Source organism: Strix uralensis, chromosome 1, assembly GCF_047716275.1.
Source record: "Strix uralensis isolate ZFMK-TIS-50842 chromosome 1, bStrUra1, whole genome shotgun sequence".
NCBI classification, from domain to species: domain Eukaryota; kingdom Metazoa; phylum Chordata; class Aves; order Strigiformes; family Strigidae; genus Strix; species Strix uralensis.
Genome location: NC_133972.1, coordinates 65,035,107 through 65,053,049, shown reverse-complemented (window position 1 = coordinate 65,053,049; position 17,943 = coordinate 65,035,107). Strand labels below are relative to the sequence as shown.

Sequence of the window (17,943 nt, the reverse complement as noted above, 5' to 3'; positions counted from 1 at the left end):
TTTGTAAATAAGCAAACGTTCAGGATTTCCTTCTCTGCTGCGATAGCAAGACACGCATACCTACATATATTTAAAATTTGTAACTGAACACACACGCAGTTTGGAAACTCTTTTTAAAATCAGTTTCTGAATCCTGTTGACAAGATGATCTATAAGGAACCATTACACCAGGGAAGATGTAATACTTTACAATCAACATTTGGTCAAAGTTTGTATGGTTGTGCAGTTCCCTGCAGTAAGATAAGCTACACGTGAGAATTTTTGTTTATGCTTTCTCAAAAGAGAAGATTTCAGAGACTGACTAATAGGCTATTAAAATCATATGGCACTTTCAATAAATACTTTAAAGCTTCTTAAAGAAATCAGGATAAAAAAGCAACTGCTGTAATAAGCCTGTTTTAGCCATAATACATAATGCTGAAGGAAAAAAATCCAGAACAGCAAACAGATATTAACAGTTAAAAGACAGTACAGCTTTTTTTCTTTCTGCAGCAATATGAACTGGCTCCCATTCCCAGGGAAATGGGAGCAAGCCCACCTCGAAACAAGTATTCACTCATTCTTAACTGCTCTACGCTCCACCCCAACCCTTACATCACTTCACTTCTAAAACATAGTCACATTTTTATATAAATCTCAGTGCAGAAATGTATTAAACATGAAAAATACTGATCCTGCAAACCTTTACAACCACACTTAACATTAAGTGAGTGCCTAATGTCATGACACCAGAAGAGCTACCTACATGCTTAATGCTAAGCATAGGTATGTTGCAGCATCAGGCCCAAAGATGCCAACCACGACCAGGGACATCGGCTGGGTCAAAATGGTATCGTTCTGTCTGGTTTTGTCAAGGTGTTCTCAACAGAAGCACATCAAGAAACAGAAACTTCCAAACCTACACACGGAAATACAGTTACATGTGTGTACATACTAATATGCAATATACATTCAGTAACTTGAAAGAATAGGTTAAGACTTTATTCAGATAGACAAATTAAGGCAAGTATTTTAATGTCTCTTCAAGATAAAGGACCATGTCCTCATTTGTGACCTCTAGGTTTTAAAGCTATATTTTTCAAGAAATATATTTCAATTTTCTTTATATTTTCTCCAATTAGTGATTTTGTTTGCTTATTAAATTACATCTGTGCAAGGAATGCACGCTGACAATTTGGCAGTGGCAAAAGTCCAATTCATTTATGTAATACAGACTTTTTACATTTTTATTACAGGGTGTTTAGTTTAGGACTGCATTTTGGCTTAACACAAAGAAAAATTTAGAAGTTCTGGCCATCCAATGGACGTAACTTTGTCAGTCTAGCAAGACACAGAATTCATGTTATATTCAAAGTCAAAAAATAAAAATAATAATTAAAAAAAAAAAGGAAAAAAAAAGATGTACTGTCCTTTCACTAAAACAGACAAAAAAAATAACACAGAATGGAAACAACCTTCACAAATAAAAGTGAATAATGCCCAGGTACCTTATATAGGCAGTTATTCTACAACTGTATACAGTTATTTACAATGGTGCTTTATAAAACAAAACAAAACAAAAATGGTAGCACTTCCTAAAAGATTTTGGAACTTTTTTTCTTTTTTTTCTTTTTTTAAAACTCCCTTGTCATAAAAGCCAACTTACATTAAAATATACTTACTACAAGACAACACAACTAACAAAATATATAATAAAACTCATACAAGTAGAAAATTCTGAGGTATTTCTGGTTTGAGGTGGTCTGTGGTCATGAAGTTTTTAATTTTTTTCAGTTTAAACCTCGGAAGCCACGTAACGTGTGTGTTGTGTTTTGTGGTTTGTTTTTTTTTTTTAGTTTTTTTTTTTTTTAAACATTGCATGTTTTGCAAATTAAAAAAATATTTCAATGTTGAATCAGCAGCATTAGGAACATTCACTGACTAGAGCGAGTTTATGGCATAATAAGAGTAACGGTATTTTAGAATATGCACCACTTTAAGACAAAAGAGTTTCGTCACAGAATAAGGAGAAAGCAGCGTCAAAGAAACCAGTTGGAGAGATGCTGCGATAATCACTGCTGCTGCTCAGCTGCCTCTGTATCCTGCAACTGGGCAGTTCATAGGCTTCTCGGATGCTACAGGAGCCATCTGCCACCAGTTCAGGTATTTCCACCCCCCCCAACTCCAAATTAAATATAAAAAAAAAATAGTACAGAGCCAGTTTTCGCACTTTTCCTCTTTTCACCATCTGTACCAGCAGCTTGGGCTGACAGATAACCAACCCCTAATTGGTTGGCCTAATTTCCTGAACTGAGTCGCACTTAAGGTGAGATGCAAAAATTTTCCCATCTTCCAGTATTTTACCAAAGTGTTTCTGAGAACACACTTTCCCACCTCTTCCAATTACACTGCTTAAAAGTGTCCTTCCTGTTACTATCTGGAGTCGAAAAATAAAAGGTAATTATAGTTCTGCTTTGTTCTTTTACCACCCAAGTCCAAGATACTGGAGGAAGAAAGAACTAGCGCCTTGCTTATAACCACTGGCTCTTTAACTCAGCTTTCTCCATACACTGCAGCCATTAATACTCTGCCCAGAAATGTCCTTCCCCTCCTCTAATGGTTACCTGAGAAGTAGCTCCATAGCAAATGATGTTTCCCCAAATGCTGCCAAGTCCAACGTCACTCTCCCCACCCCTATTCTACGCTCCCCCCTTCAATTCTACCATCAAGAATTAACATTCTCTGCCCAGTTACTTTTTTTCCATGTTACAATGACACCCGTTAGATCCGTAAAAGACACATCTGCTGTTTTTTTTTGAAGCTCACTTCCAAAAAAAAAAAAAAGGAACTGAACCCAAAACCAAAACAAAATGGGGAAAAAAATCCTTTTGAGGAAGGTGTATTCTTTATATAACAGTCTTAAGTTTCCTCCACAGTTTGCAGCATTGCGTTTTCTAAGATGGTAGGTGGTTTTCCTTTATGTCACAGATGCTCCGCTCAGAAGACAGACTGATAAAGAGAAACCCAGAAAACTGAATAAAATAAAAACAACTGAAGTGAGTTTGTTGAGGTTCTGAGGTACCTGCACCTTTTCTGCATTCATTAGTCGGCACCTGAATGCTTGCTGAAATGTCCATTTTTTTAATACAGTAGAGCAATGTGCTGGTAAAATTGATCCAATCCAAAAAATAATAATAATAATAATAACAATAATAATAAAAAGTCAAGATAAAATAGCAGCTGCATTCATGTGTTTGTTGGATTTTTGTGTTGGGGTTTTTTTTTTTTGTGGGTTTTTTTTTTTTAAACTTTTTTTTAAATCCACTGAGTCTGGAAAGACAAAAGTGAACCAGGACTTAGATACTAGACTCTTTGGGCGGCAAGTCCACGTTGGTGACGGACGTCACGATGGAGACGAGGCAGTCCGAGGTAGTGCCGTTTACGGATTTGCGGATCTGCGCAATGCGCTCCTCAACACAGCCCGCCGAGAGCCGAGCCTCCGCATCGTGGTCCCAGCACTCTTCGATGGTCACACAGAGCTGCGCCAAGCCCTGCAGACAACAAGGGGAGAAAGCACCTTCAGCAACAAAGTCTGTTCTGAGGACCATCTTTGCAGCAGACAGGGAGGTCCATTTAACACAGCTTAACGCTGTAAAGAAAAACTAAGAATATTTTCTCCACGGTATGCAAATTATCATGAGATTAGCTTTAAAAATTACTTTAAATAGGTGGTTTGGAGTTTTTTTAAGCTTCTGCTTTCTAAGGTTGTAGGTCTTGGTCACAACCAGCTTTTTTTCATAGGCCCCAAAGTACTTTTTTAATATCAAAATACATCCTGAGGTTCAGTAGTTAAAGCTTTAAAAGACAAGTCATCAAGTATTACAATCCCCATGATAAAACCACGACAGCTGGCAGCACCGTTATCAGTTGCTACAAAACCGTTGCTTTGTTTGCAACCGCTTCTGTAGATATCCCCAAAATAACCCAATTCAACACTGCTGGGAGAGTGTAGCTCTTACTTGAACCCTCATTTGAAGTGGAACACTCATCTCTATCTACAGCCTGCAGCTCTCCTTGACTTCTAGGCAATGAGTTAGTACACCTGAGTCTAGCCAAAACTGGGGCAGTTTGGTCAGAATAGAGGCATTTAGCTTCTTGCTGAAGCGCTGTGAGATTTCATCACCTGCTCAGTTTCCCAGTCTGAAAAAAACCACCTTTTATTAAAAACACAAGCCTGGAATGATCTACCTCTGGGAAACCCACGCTGAATTTTGCTTCATTGTCTGCTTGCCTTCATGTCTAATTAATTTTTCCTCAAAAAATTGTTCAAGTCTTGCATGCTATCTAGCTTGTGAGGAACACGTCTCTGATGGTATGAATAATTTTCTTCTTCTTAATGAAAAGGACTTTATTTTCCATTCTTTCACCGTATTAAGAGAGTCCTGCTAAACCACCACACACTCCACGTTCAGCACTGGCTGGTTTTAATCAGCTGCTTTACTCTCTAGTACAAGGGACAAACAGAAAGGGGAGCATGAAGCTGTTGAGCCAACCCCATTCCCCAGCGCTGACTCTCTCTGGCACCAGGGAGTAGGTCCGTGCACCAGGGCAGACTGGTTAGCTTCCCTCTGAAGCTAACGAGTGATGCATAACCGCATCCCTCATTCCCATCACACAAGAAAACATTGTCCACCATTAACCAGCAAGGACATACAGGGTGTTTCAGCCAGTGATCCTTGAACACAGGGCGCATCTTCTTGTGAACCACCACTTCTTGCAGGTCCTCAAGGGATGGGTGCTGACCTATTTCTTCTTCGAAAGGCAGCATGTATTCATCCACTGGACCTAAGGTGCACATGCAGAACCAGGTTAGTAAGCAATGTCCTCTGCAGAGCCACGTCCTCTGCATGCATGAGTGAGCTGCGGCTCCAGAGCAACCTCAACCCACCACAGCAAAGCCTGAAGTTCACGTCACTGCAGACAAACGTGATTTACATTCCTCCTGCACAATGGACTTTGCTGTCCCCGCTGCTTGTTTGGCCACACATTTTCCACCTCGTCGAGTTACAAATCCGAACCCTCGGCCGGGCCTCCCAATCCCACCACTCTCCTTGAGGAGGCTTGCTGGGTAGTCCGTGATTTATTTTAATAGAAAGAGGAAATCAGCCTGTCCTCCTCGCATTTTAGCATAGCAATTCAACACAGAGTAACCTAGAGAAAGGCTTCAGCAGGAGCATGATTTCTTTTTAGGCACTGACTAGCAAGATCAAGCATATGCAACACTTATAATTTCTTGCTTTGTGATCTGTGCTGAGGCCAGATGCACTTGTCCCAAGTATCATTTCCTAAGTGCAAAATGATTTCTGAATGCTTTAGTTATACCAGTTATAGCTGTGAACTGCCCTGAGCCACAGGAATGAGACAACTGTTATGAGTATCAGTGCAGATGCCGGACAGTTGCAATAACTTCGGCTTATTGAAATGTCTGCTGGCTTTTGGCAATGCGTAGATGCTCTCTCACAAATGGCAGCCCAGTTTAACTGATGGGCTTTCTCAGGGTGCTCTGCAGCATCACTTATATTTTCTCGGTAGCAAGACTGACCTCTTTCAAGAGTGGAGATATTTCAAGAGGGCCTTTCCAGACTAAAATAAAAGAGCTGATCACTTTAGCCAGTCATGAACTATGACACCAACAACATAATGTTTAGGTACTCTAAAAAAACATTAGATCACTACAACAATTTATCATTATTCTTGTTGACACAATGCCAGTCACTAAACCAGACTGAAACACTTGTTCCAATGGATGGCACAGTAACACTCAAGACCTTCCCTTCCTTTTCCTCCAAGAGGAATCAAGGCTATGAAGATCTGCACTGGTGACCTCCAAGCCAGATCTGCTGTTTACACAACATCACTTCTGAGCTAGAAGTGCAAATGAGGTTCAGCATAACTCCCCATCATCCCAAAGGAATCCTTCCCTCTGATTTAACAGTGCTGTGTATGGCATCTGGAGCATCTTGGCCAGCTACTGCCTGAGAAGAGCTGGAAGGAGATCACAAACATGACAGGCAAAAATTCAAGTGGGTATTTGGGGGCCTCAACAGAGAAGGGTTATTCCTACATGAGTGATCTGGGTACCACTGTTTCACCCCATTGTGCTCCTACCTCCCTGTTCCTCTGGCATTTTATCTGGTTGCATAGTACATTTTTGAAGAAAAGGCCTTCTCTTACCACACACCTATGCAGACATCCTAATTACAATAAAACTCCTCAGTCCTACTGTAATAGTAACAAAAACATTTGAGGTCCAGGTGAGGTACTGTTAATTTATGAACTTGACATTCAGTCCAGAGCACTCATATCTACATAAGAAGTTGGAGCAAGCTGCCTTGGAGCTACTACAATGAAATGATTGCTTCCCTGACCAGGGGCAGATATGCTATTTGGACAGAAAGGATGCTCCATTTTGCAGCATCATTTTAGGACAAAAAACTTGAGAAAGCAGACACCATGGAAGTTCATTCTTTTGGAACATCCAGGAAAAAGTGAGATCCTCCAAAGCTGTAGATGGAACAACAAATTCAGCTCACTGCTGAGAGAGGGCTTGATCAGCAGAAGTCAAAGATTAATACCTAACAACTTATGATAGCAGGGAAATGGGCTTACTGACCCAAAAAGATCCTTCCAGCTCTGTGTTCCTGCTATTTCAGCGAGGTGCTTCACTTCTGGGCTTTCCATTCAGGCTACCACACTGCCCTGTAGAAGTGAGGTGTGACAGCCAAGCCGGAGCTGAGCGCAGCTCTTCTTCAGAGCTCAAAGCCTGCCTTGGTCACAGGCAGGAACGGAGAGTGCCACAGAAAGCAGCACAGAGCAGGCTCAGGACTAAAGGACACCCACCTACTCTTCTTCCCTCTGAGTTCTCATCCAATTTGCAATATAACCACTGTAGTTAAAAGCACTTTGAGACTTGAACATTACAAAGGTTATTATCTACAGAAAATGACAGCTTATGTTAAAAACAAGCAAGTGAAAAACAGGTTAGCTGCTTAATAAAGATACACCATTGATTACTGTCTTTTTAAACAAAGCCAGGCCCATTCTCTGGACCACTAAACCACACTGAAACAGTGCCCTCCCCAGGGAAGAGACAATCTTTATTCTTACCATCAACTGCTCTACATCTGGAGACTAGCTCCCACAACACCAGTCCCATTGCATACATGTCTATTCTCAGGAAGGCGTCTCGTTGGAAGTTGATTGCTCCCTCTAACACTTCAGGAGCCATATACCTCCTTGTTCCCACCTAAACAGAAAAAACACAACTCAAGTTACATTCCATTTGGGCCCAACAGCCTCTGCTGGCTGGAGATGAGTGACAGCTGGTTTCATTAGCCTTAAGGCTACTTCTGCTAAAGTTGCACCTCACTCAAAAAACAAGCAAAAGGGGGCTGTCTCTTCTGACACCGATTCTCATTAAGATCATTTGAGTCTAGATAAGCTACCTGAAAGAAAAAGCTTTCACCTGAAAGAAAAAGTGCACGGTTAGGTGTGTGATATTCATTCAGCATACACTACAGGTCTAATTTAAATTCAGCATGGCACAGTGAATACGGATGAAATCCTGCCTTCCCTGTGTCCCACCACATCTTGCTCCAGCAGCACACACTACATGAGAAAATGCTGTCTTTGTAAACACACAAAACACCCTGAGGTCAAGTCAGACTTGGTTATCGTAGTTGTTGAAAGTTCAATCCCCTTTCGCTATAAAAAGATTAAATATATATTAAAAAAAGAGAGAAGAATAAAATTGATATATCCTGAAATGGTAGGAAAAAGTGTTGGTTTGATAGCCCTGGATGAAACAAGTCTTCTACACCCACAGAGTCAGTGAAGCATGAACCCTGAAAATTCTACCCTGCCCCGGCTTGCTGTGATCTGTTTGGAAAAGATCCCCTCTCGCTTTGAGAGGATTTAGTCCTCATTACAGTGCCTTTCTTGTTGTGTTTAGTCCAGGTAGAGCCATACTGAATTTCTCATATAGTTGTGGTTATATACGTGGTAGAATTATAGCCCATAATGTAGGAGAGTGGAGAGGAGAGCAACAGAAAAAGCACCTTTTTAACATGGGAATTGAAATGCCTTTAATATTTTCCTGTAGGAAATTCTCATTTGTTCTTCCTGTTACCTGGGGCAGTGGGGACAGGGGGAAGCCAGGACATGGTAAGGCATGAAAAATACTAGAAATGTCCAAAAAAAGGTGGCAAAAATGAGGAAAGCTGGGGGGGGGGGGCAACCCAGGAAAGTGTTCACTCCTTTGAGATAAAGGTAAAATGTGAGCCTGCATTGGAAATGGGCATTCAGAAAACCCTGGAGGCACAAGGAGGGGATGCTGGCCTTGCTGTGCCCCAACAAGAGAGCAGAACAAGGGGCTACCCGCTGCAAAGCAAAAGCAGAAAATTAAGAATCCATAAAAATGTAGTAAATTGTTTACGCAGAGCACAGCCAGTTCGCAAGATCTGCCGTTACCGAAGGTCACCAAGCAGCCAGCCTGGCTGAATTCTTAAAACTAAATGAGTAATTTTAGGAGTATTAATATTTGTATTGCAGTATTAGTACTTAGCAGTATTAATATTTGTGTCACAGTCTAGACAAGTGGTCTGTGCGGTGGGTGGGGAACTGCCTGACAGGCCACACCCAGACGGTGGTGGTAAACAGCTCCTTTTCAAATTGGCAACCTGTTCACAACTGGGCTCCCCCAGGGATCAATATTGGGCCCAATGCTGTTTAGTATCTTCATAAGTGATCTGGATGATGGGGTTTCTTTACTGTGAGGGTGGGAGGGCACAAATTTCCCAGAGAAGCTGTGGCTGCCCCTCCCTGGCAGTGTTCAAGGCCAGGTTGGACGGGGCTTTGAGCAACCTGGTTTAGTGGAAGGTGTCCCTGCCCATGGCCCTTCCAATCCAAACCAGTCTGTGATTCTATGATTTTATGATCAAGTCTACCCTGATGAAGTTTGCTGATGATACCAAACTGAGTGGGGAAGGGGACACTTTGGAAGTGAGAGCCACCCTGCAGGAAAACCTGGATAGGCTGGAAGAGTGGGCTAACAAGAACCTTACAAAGTTCAACAAGGACAAGGGTATGGTCTTGCACTTGGGAAAACATAATCCAGGAGTGCAGCACAGGCTTGGATCTACCCGACTGGAGAGCAGCTTTCTGGAAAGGGACTGGGGTTCCTGGTGGACAAGCTCAATATGAGCAAAGACTGAGGTGCAGTGGCAAAGCCAACAGGATGCTGGGCTGCATCAACAAAAGCATCACCAGCAGAGATAAAAAAGGCATTATCCCACTCTACTTGGTGTTTGTCAGGCCACACCTGGAATGCTGTGTTCAGTTTTGATCCCCACTATACAAAAAGGATGTGGACAGGCTGGAGAAGGTCCAGAGAGGGGCCACAAAGTTGATCAAGGGACTGAGAAGCCTGCTATAGAAGAAAAGGCTGAGAAAATTGGGTTTGTTCAGCCTTGAGAAGGCTTAGGGGAGACCTTATCACCATGTTTCAGTAGTTAAAGAGTGGCTACAAAGCAGATGAAGACTCCATTTTTACAAGGAGTCACATGGAAAAGACGAGGGCTAATGGGTACAAGTAACTCCTGGGAAGATTTCAGTGGACACAAGAGGAAAGTTTTTCACAGTGAGAACAATCAGCCATTAGAATAATCTCACCAGGGAAGCAGTGGATTTTAAGATTCAGCTGGACATGGTGCTGGGCCATCTTGTCTAGACTGTGCTTTTCCCAAGAAAGGTTGGACCAGATGATCCTTGAGGTCCCTTCCAACCTGATGTTCTATGATTCTATGAATATTTAATATTGAGACAATAGAAAGTCAACAAGTCCCATGTGTGACCGAAGAAGTCACCTGACCCTGGGGCTGGGGGGACCTCATGTGCACAGCGGTCAGGAGAGTTCGAGCCCTCTCCCCGATCACCCTGATCAAAGCAGCTCCTGAAATTTATGTCTGAGCACAAGCTTTTATGGAAAACACATATCTCAAAGAGAATTAAATGCATCTATACAAACTACCCCCCACTCCCAAGGAGCTATGGCAAGCCCAACTTTTTAAAATGTTATTGTTAAAGATAATGATTACCTGTCCATGAGTGTCCCCTGGAGGTTTTCCAGGTTCAAACCGTACAGCTAGTCCAAAATCAGCTAGTACTGCCGTCAAGTCGTTCTTCAGCAAGACATTTTTACTCTTGAAGTCCCTATGGACAAGCCAAGAAGCAAGTTTGGCAAGGGTTTATTACAGCATGTGTCTAAATCACATTGCAACACACCATGTTGTAAGTTTATAGTCTCAGCAGCCCCCAGTAAATCAGCTCGCTCCTTCCTTCCTTCCTTCCTTCCTTCCTTCCTTCCTTCCTTCCTTCTTTCCTCCCCCGCCTGCTTGCCACAGCCAGTGCTGGCAAATTTGGCTGCTCCTCACTGCCCGTGTCCCTAAGGCACAACCAGGTAGCCCTGTGCTGCCCAGCACAGAGTCAGCTGAACTATATGGTGAATTAACCTCAAAATAAAAGCAAGGAGTGATATGAAGGGGGCGTTTTAATTAAAGCAGGCAGTGTAAGGCACCATTTCTTGCTCTGAGCACCAGCTGTGGACCCCCACCTCTGGGCACTTCTTACATTTCTCACTCACAACAACAAAAGCAAGTTAGGTTAAGGTGGTGTATTTACCTTTTATCCTAGTAAGGATGTTTGCTCTTATCTACAAAATTATATCTTCCTGGAAATTTGCAGGTGCTGGTGGGACTCTCTCACCCTAACTACACGCTTCAACAGACTTTTGCCATAGTCATTTATTCCACTTATGTTTTAATTGCTGGATCGATCTTCCCCAGCAAATTCAGAGGGTTGGAAAGCAGGCAGGGAAGGGTGTGAGGCCACACTCAGACAAGCTGTCAGGATTGGACCCAGCAGCTGACAGGCAGGTATAAGCATTTGCAGTAGAGATGATGGGTCTGTGCTTGAAGGTGGCTTTAAGAGGACATTTGTGTCAGTCCTGTGCTGCAGCGGGATCGCTTCAGGGCAGCTCAGGTAAATCTGCAAGGGCTAGAAAGGGGGGCAGGAGGGTGGAGGAGGGTCATACCGAGATGCCTAACCAGTCGAGCTCCGTTCCCTGCGCTTTCCGCATTTTCATCTGAAAAGGAATGTTTGGCAATCTAATTAAATTATAGAACTTAGACAGCAGATGGCAATTGTCCTGTATGCTCAGCATTATAATTTCCCTATCATCAATTCACTCAGTGACCCTGCTGATTGCAGGACATTGCAGGCCTGCACAAAATAATTAATGAGGGCAGATACAATTGTTCCACACTAGAGAGACCTGTCAAAATTCTTTGGGAAGAGAGAAACTGCTGGACCATAGAGAAGAGCTGCTTTCTGTGGCCCTGAATGCCAGAGCACCAGCTCAAAGCACCACAAGCAAAAATCATCCTGTACCACCCAGCCCCTGGTTCTGAGCTTAAAAATTCAGAAGAAAGAATTTTTCCTAAGCTAAGCACAGCATGATGGGCATTTCTGGTTCAAGGATTAAGATGGGGGAAGTGGGTGTGAAGTTGTAAAGCATCACACAGCCAGGCAACTCCAGCAGAAATCAACCTCCATCACCTCAAGGGGATAAACAGGGTTTGTAGGTACACAGTAGTTTTGCAGAGCCTGCAAAACATTTGCACCCCTCCATTACACAGAAAAACAATACCTGTCATCTTAGACACTGACTACTTCCATGCTAGAGCTGTTTCCCCACAGGCTTAGAAAACAGCCATCACATAATGGCATATATAAACCCCTCTGCTTGGTTAGCATTAGGGGATTATGCCCTCCAGGATAGTCTAGATTGTGCACGAGATTTTTGCAAAACAGTAGCTCAACAAGGACTGCACAGAAATTATAAGATAGTCTGCCTGAATGATACATTTCCAAAGTGAAGTGAGATGCAAACCAGTATTATTGTATGGCCATTGGCTGCTGTTGTTCACCCGCACTGCCCTTTGGGCATGCAACAGTTAACTACTACATCTTGATATACAGTGCAGTTCCTTTTTTCCCCTATTTCCATATATTTCCCCATTTTTCCATGCTTTCCTTCTTTCCACAAACCACCTTCAACTGGCAAGTGTGAGCTGCAATGCAAACACATCCAGGACAGGGACAAAGACCTGATCCAAAGCCATGCCAAGTAGAATTTCCACTAACACCATATGCATTAGACCATCCTAAAATGGCCACTGATAAAGTGGCCTGAAAAGAAGAAAGTATCTTTTTCCATGTAATGCTTCAAACTGGGGAATAAGAGAGTGAGTGGACTATGAACAACCGGTGGGTTAATTCGATTCAGACACTGGAGATTTTATTTTCAGCTTCCACGTGGGGGCACTTTCGCACCAAGAAGCGATCACAAAACCGTAATCCTGCTTGTAGTGTCAGGGGCTAGTAAGGAGTTAGCTGAACCCCTTGACCAGCAGTGACTCGGGGAGTCCCACCTGGCAACCCTAGCATCTTCCATGCACTGTGTGAAGCCATTCAAAAACACCTTCCCCCACCCCAAATTTAAAAGGTATTTGGTGGGGTTTTTTAAAACAAAAATAAAACCGAAAGGAGTAGGGTAATCCAAGGGAAATCCCGTCTCCTGAAATCCCTCTTCCTGTAGGTATATGCTAAATTCACACAAACGGTGCATTCTCCATCTTTCATCATTTGCTAAATGGATGGAGACACTAATGAGCACGATCTGCTGCTTTAAAGCCTTTCTATAGCCCTTCTCTGTTCCCCACCCTCAGGAATTTTCATGTATAAACCACTGCCTTTATTCCACAGGGACAAATGTCAGGGACACAGGGGTCAGCTCCAGGAGCAGCACAAAGGCAGCTGCAGGCTCTTTCACCAGCCCACAGCTCTCAGAACCTTCAGGTTTGGGGAAGGGGGTTGTTTTCGGGGCAGGGACACTCTTGAGAAAACTGGGATTATCTTGCTGTACATGAAGACAGCTCCACCAGATCAGGTACAAACTGCTGCAGCTGGACACGGAGTTTAAGTCCATCCTAGATGAAATGCGGTGGGTGGTGGGGGAGTACGGTGGCGGATTACTGCGTGTAGCCCACGTAAATCCCTTCTGGAAAACTCCCCCCTTCTGCGCCACTAGCAAACCACTTGGTAGATATGCTTTAGTCCAGGGCAAGCAATGTGGGACTTAGGAGAAGGGCTAAAACAAATATTGTTGCAATGAGCATGGTTTAACCCACTGCTTTCTGGATTCTCACTGTCCCCACAGTGCTGCCACTCAGGTGGGTTGAAGCATGAAGAGGTTTCAGCTGCCTGCTCTGGTGTCTCTCAAAAGCACCCTGGCACAATTTGGACACTATAAAACTAAATAGCAGCCATTTTCTGCGTTTCTACCGTTTCTCCATTTCTTACCTAATGATAAAAGCTCTATGGGAAGACACATAATGGAATTATCAGTCTAAAACACTTAGGGAAAAATAGGGTCCAAATCCTGGTACGGCCATAGAAATACACGGATTACAATGCAACTTATCAAGCACAGTCCTTTCAAAGAGCAGTTCTGCAGCAACCAGATTTCCCTTCCCACTACACGTCAAGACAAGAGTTGATAGAAGAGGGAAGCACCTATGCTTCAGATATTTGCCATAAACCACTACCAACCATACTGACTGTTTCATGGACAAGACACTTACTTGCCCTTCACCATTCATACGTGGTTGAAAAAAAGTCTTGTCTTAGCATAGGATTTGTTGGGTTAAAAGGCATTTACTTCCTAAAAGCACAGTCTCCTCCTCCGTTCAACAGTATCATTTCAAAGAGGTTGCAAACATTTGAACACAGCACTTGAATGGTTTCAACAAAAGAAGCCATACCTGTGTGCTATAGCAGGTTTGTGTCCTTCACCTTTGCACCAAGGGACATCTTCATGAAGGTAGGACAAGCCACGGGCCATTGTTTCTGCAACATGGCAGAGCTCATTCCAGCTGATAATATTGCCCTTCAGGTAATCCGTCAGAGAGCCCTAAGAAACAGGACATCGTATGTTCTTAATCGTAGACCCTGCTACGTGACAGATGTGCCAACTCATCAGTTCAGAAAATGGTTTTAATGAGTGCTTGAGAAATTTGAACCTTGATTTAACAGGGGGAAAAAAAAAATCACTAGTGAAAGTAAAAATGAAGAAATGAAAAACAGAAGTGTTTGTGAGTCCTCAGCCCTTGACAGCACAGAAAGTACATGGATGTCTAAGAGGAGTCTACTAATCTGCCAGGGAAGAGGAGGGAGGTAAGGAAGGGACAAAATCATGTCAAACAGAGAAATTCATCTAACCTAAGAAAGGCGAAAGCCTTCCATGCAAGAAGTTGATGCACTGTATCAGCTGGTTGTGGCAATGATTGACTCTGTAGACCTTGGATTAAACAGAGGGATAACGCTGCTGGCTCAACCCTGGATTTGTGCGTGTTTACTTTATTTTAAGTGTTAGCCATGTTTGATAACTAAAGCAATCCATGAAATGGGAGATATGCCCCGAGCTTCAAAAGCAAACACAGAGCTCATCTGCAAGGGGCGAGCTGGGACTGCAGTGGTCTGTGACATCCGGCTCCCATGTGCTCATCTACGCAGATTACGAGATGGTGACTACCACATACGTGAGCCGTGGCCTTTTGTACCTCTCTCTCCCCCCCCAGGTCCCACTTTATTAATCCTATGTTTGTGCAGGAAAGCCTTGAAAGCTAAAGGAAGGACCTTTGAAGAAGGGGAGCAGGAGCACTTCTCCACTACCACTGAGCCATGGCTCACCAGGGACAGACTGGATAGATTACAGGGGAGCTTCTGAGAGAATATTAGACACCAAATCCTGCTGCTTCACAACCAGCTGCCTCTGCCTTCCCAAAATGTATGTGCAATGACATGTTACCTTGTCGTGGAAAGCTGTGATCAGCCAGAGTTCTGTCTCTAGGTTTGTCCCTCTTTTCTCTGCTGCGATAAATTGCAAAAGGTTTTCATGCTTCATGCCAGGAGTATTGAAAATCTCCCTCTCGCTCTGCCAAGATTGCTTATCCTAAAGCAGGGAGAAATGCACCATCAAAGATCATGCTTCTCTTTAAAGCAAAAAGCTCCTTCAGTTCAGTCAGAGCTGCTCATGGTCCTCTTAATATCATCTTCCAGCATTCGGATGTGATGTATCCCTTCAAAATGAGGCTGTTTTCCTAAAGGGTAGATGCTGGAGAAAGACTGGAAGTTGCTGTTCTCAGCCTCCCTTCCCCAAAATTATCCTTGGCTACTCCTAAAGCACCTGTGTGGGGAGGAGGGAGGAATCCAAACTCAGCCTCACCGAGAAATAAAATTTGTCAAGATTTCCTAAGGATGCTTGCAAGAATAAAGCCTGTGCATACAGCACCCAGATCTGCATTGTAGTTGTAATTTTTACGACTGCAAAATCTAATCTAGGCTCTATTGAATATTTACTAGTAGGTCACAGCTGGCTTGGACAGAAGATGTGTAAATCTCCTTTAGCAACACTATGACAACAAATACGGGGCAAAAAATTAACAAAGGAGATAGCGGAGGAGCACAAAGATTTTTCAGTCATTTTTCTTTCATTTGACTTTTGATTACTTTACGCTTTCCATCTGCAATTCCTAGAGAGTCAAGTCAGGAGTGTTCAAAGGTTTCCTAGAGCGGAAGACATGAGCTGACAAAACGTTGCAGAGCAATTAGCTTTCACAGTGCCGAGGCTGTGCCTTTTTAAGCTGTAAACTGTTTGCTAGGTTTGGGTCCAGATTTACAACTACCCAGGCAGGACACACAAAGCCAGAGCTTTGGTCCTTTGTGTGCACTTTGGGCATCACAGCTGCACACTGCCTTCCTGGACGACTTTAACAACACAGACATTTGCAGTGAAGTTAAAATACCCCGTAGATTTCAAAACGTGCTTGGTTTTGCCCTTCTTTCAACAACTACTACTACAGAAAGCATTTGGTAATGAGGTAACACAGAGAAGAGTGTAGGAAGGGAGGGTCCTTGAACTTCTTCCCCCAGCAGAAGAGTCCAAATGCATCTTTATTATGGTCTTAAAAACACTTCCATAGGCACTTAGAGCATTTCAGCCCCAGTGAGGAAGCCAGGCAAGTGAGAACCTAATGCAATGTCCTTCTCACCTGAATAGGGAAGATTTTCACTGCTACGTAGTCATTCATCAGCTGAGCCTTCCACACGCAGCCAAAGCGTCCCCTTGCCTTGATCTCCAAGAGCTGCAGAGGCTTTAGGCCAACCAGGGGAGAAGGGGGTGGTGGGCCAGGGTCCTGCACAGGAGAAAAATTGTTACCAGCTTAAGCTGGACTTGAAAACAAAGGGAAGGGAGGAGTGGAAAGATTGCATATGGGGAAAGAGATGTAAAGAAGTGACATTTTATTTACTACAAATTATTTAGATGTACTGTTTGCAACAAGAGCAGCCTGAAATTCCCTATCTTGCTTTGCAGGGTATTTGTATAGAACATATATGACAATCTATGCCTCCAAGTGTCACTCCGTGTGTCAAACTACTGCCTGTCATCCTCTGGCAAAACCTGAATTCTCCTGTGTTTTCAAAGCAAGAGCTATTTTGGGCTGTAAAACACCAATGACCTCAAGGCTACCTTCTGTCAAAAGTAGGAACTTTTTGAGCTTTGTGACCCAACAGCCAACTACACCTAAAACCTCCCACTGCTTTGCATTTCATTAGGCATGTTTCACATAAGCCTAGCAATGGGCAGTAAACAGGTCTGTCAGCATCATAAAGATCGTATCTGTTTAAACTCTGCATTTGTCCAGGATAACAACACAACCCTGCAGGATGCGTGGCGTTGGAGCTCTGTCCTATCTGCTTTCAGATGAGAAAGGTTTACAGTATGGGCTGTTACAGGCAGAAGAGGGAGGCAGAGGTAGCTGCTTGGCCCTTCAGAAGAAACCAGAAGGCTCAGGGCACAGCAGAACCAGTAAAGACCAGTTCCTGATGGCTTTGGGTCATGAAGATGACCTCCTGCATGCATTCTCTGATGGCTCATAAAAACTGAGCTTCATCAGGGAAAGCATCTCCCCTTGCCCCATAAAGCTGATAGAAACTTGATCATCTCTCTGATGTCTGCTCCTCTGCAAAGTTGGCTGAAATAAGGCAATGGGTTTAAGAGTTTGAGGGGAAGGATAACCACCAAGCAGGGCTGTGTAACTCCACCCCTTAGGAATCTCGGACATGGATAAACCCATCTAAACCCATCAGCCTCACAGGGAATGCTAACACCACCAAGGAGGCCAACTGTAACACCAACTTCAAAAAGACAGGGAATAAAAGTTAGGTCACCTGAGAATAGTGAAGCAAAAGTGGATGTGAACTTATACTGAGCAGTCTCCGTGACTTTTGTAAGGTCCAAATAAAGGTGAGTGACTCCCTCACCTCATTAATGTCGACATGCCCGTAGGGAGGCTTGCGGTGACGGTACATCCAGAAGGCCAAGAGGATGGCCATGGAGAGGACAGCGATAGGGAGCAGTGAATAAACCAGGATGTTGAGCAGGGAGGGTGTTGGCGGTGGCGGCTCATATATGACTGCAAGGAAAGCAGCAGGGTAAACGAGGGAAAGGACCCTTCAGGCATGCAACAGCACTGTCAGCTACATGTCTAAATGCAACCAAATCCATCCTTCCTTCTACTCCAAAGTTGACAATGCTTAGTGGCGTGTCCCATCACATCCAACAGTATTCATAAGACTCTGTGGTTTACTCTTTTCCATATGGCTATTAGTAATGGAGTCGCAATGGTCCAAACCACACTTTGCAAGCCGAGCCTCCAACTGACCTTTATTTAAGATGGGTATTTTTTGCTGGGATATGTAAAAGCAGATTTCCTTCTCTTAACC

General features: G+C 43.4%; 1 protein-coding gene across 2 annotated transcripts in view; it reads right to left on the bottom strand.

Moving 5' to 3' along the window:
- Positions 1–2,075: 2,075 nt before the first annotated feature.
- Positions 2,076–17,943, bottom strand: part of ACVR2B (activin A receptor type 2B) — a 101,860-nt gene continuing 85,992 nt past the window's right edge. For both annotated transcript variants that reach the window (XM_074869301.1, XM_074869300.1), the window contains 8 exons: positions 17,482–17,633; positions 16,209–16,352; positions 14,966–15,109; positions 13,920–14,068; positions 10,134–10,248; positions 7,147–7,285; positions 4,694–4,824; positions 2,076–3,530 (listed from right to left, as the gene is read on the bottom strand). In XM_074869301.1, the coding sequence (XP_074725402.1) occupies positions 3,336–3,530; positions 4,694–4,824; positions 7,147–7,285; positions 10,134–10,248; positions 13,920–14,068; positions 14,966–15,109; positions 16,209–16,352; positions 17,482–17,633 (1,169 nt within the window). In that variant the 3' untranslated portion in view covers positions 2,076–3,335. The remainder of the gene's footprint in view (positions 3,531–4,693; positions 4,825–7,146; positions 7,286–10,133; positions 10,249–13,919; positions 14,069–14,965; positions 15,110–16,208; positions 16,353–17,481; positions 17,634–17,943) is intronic.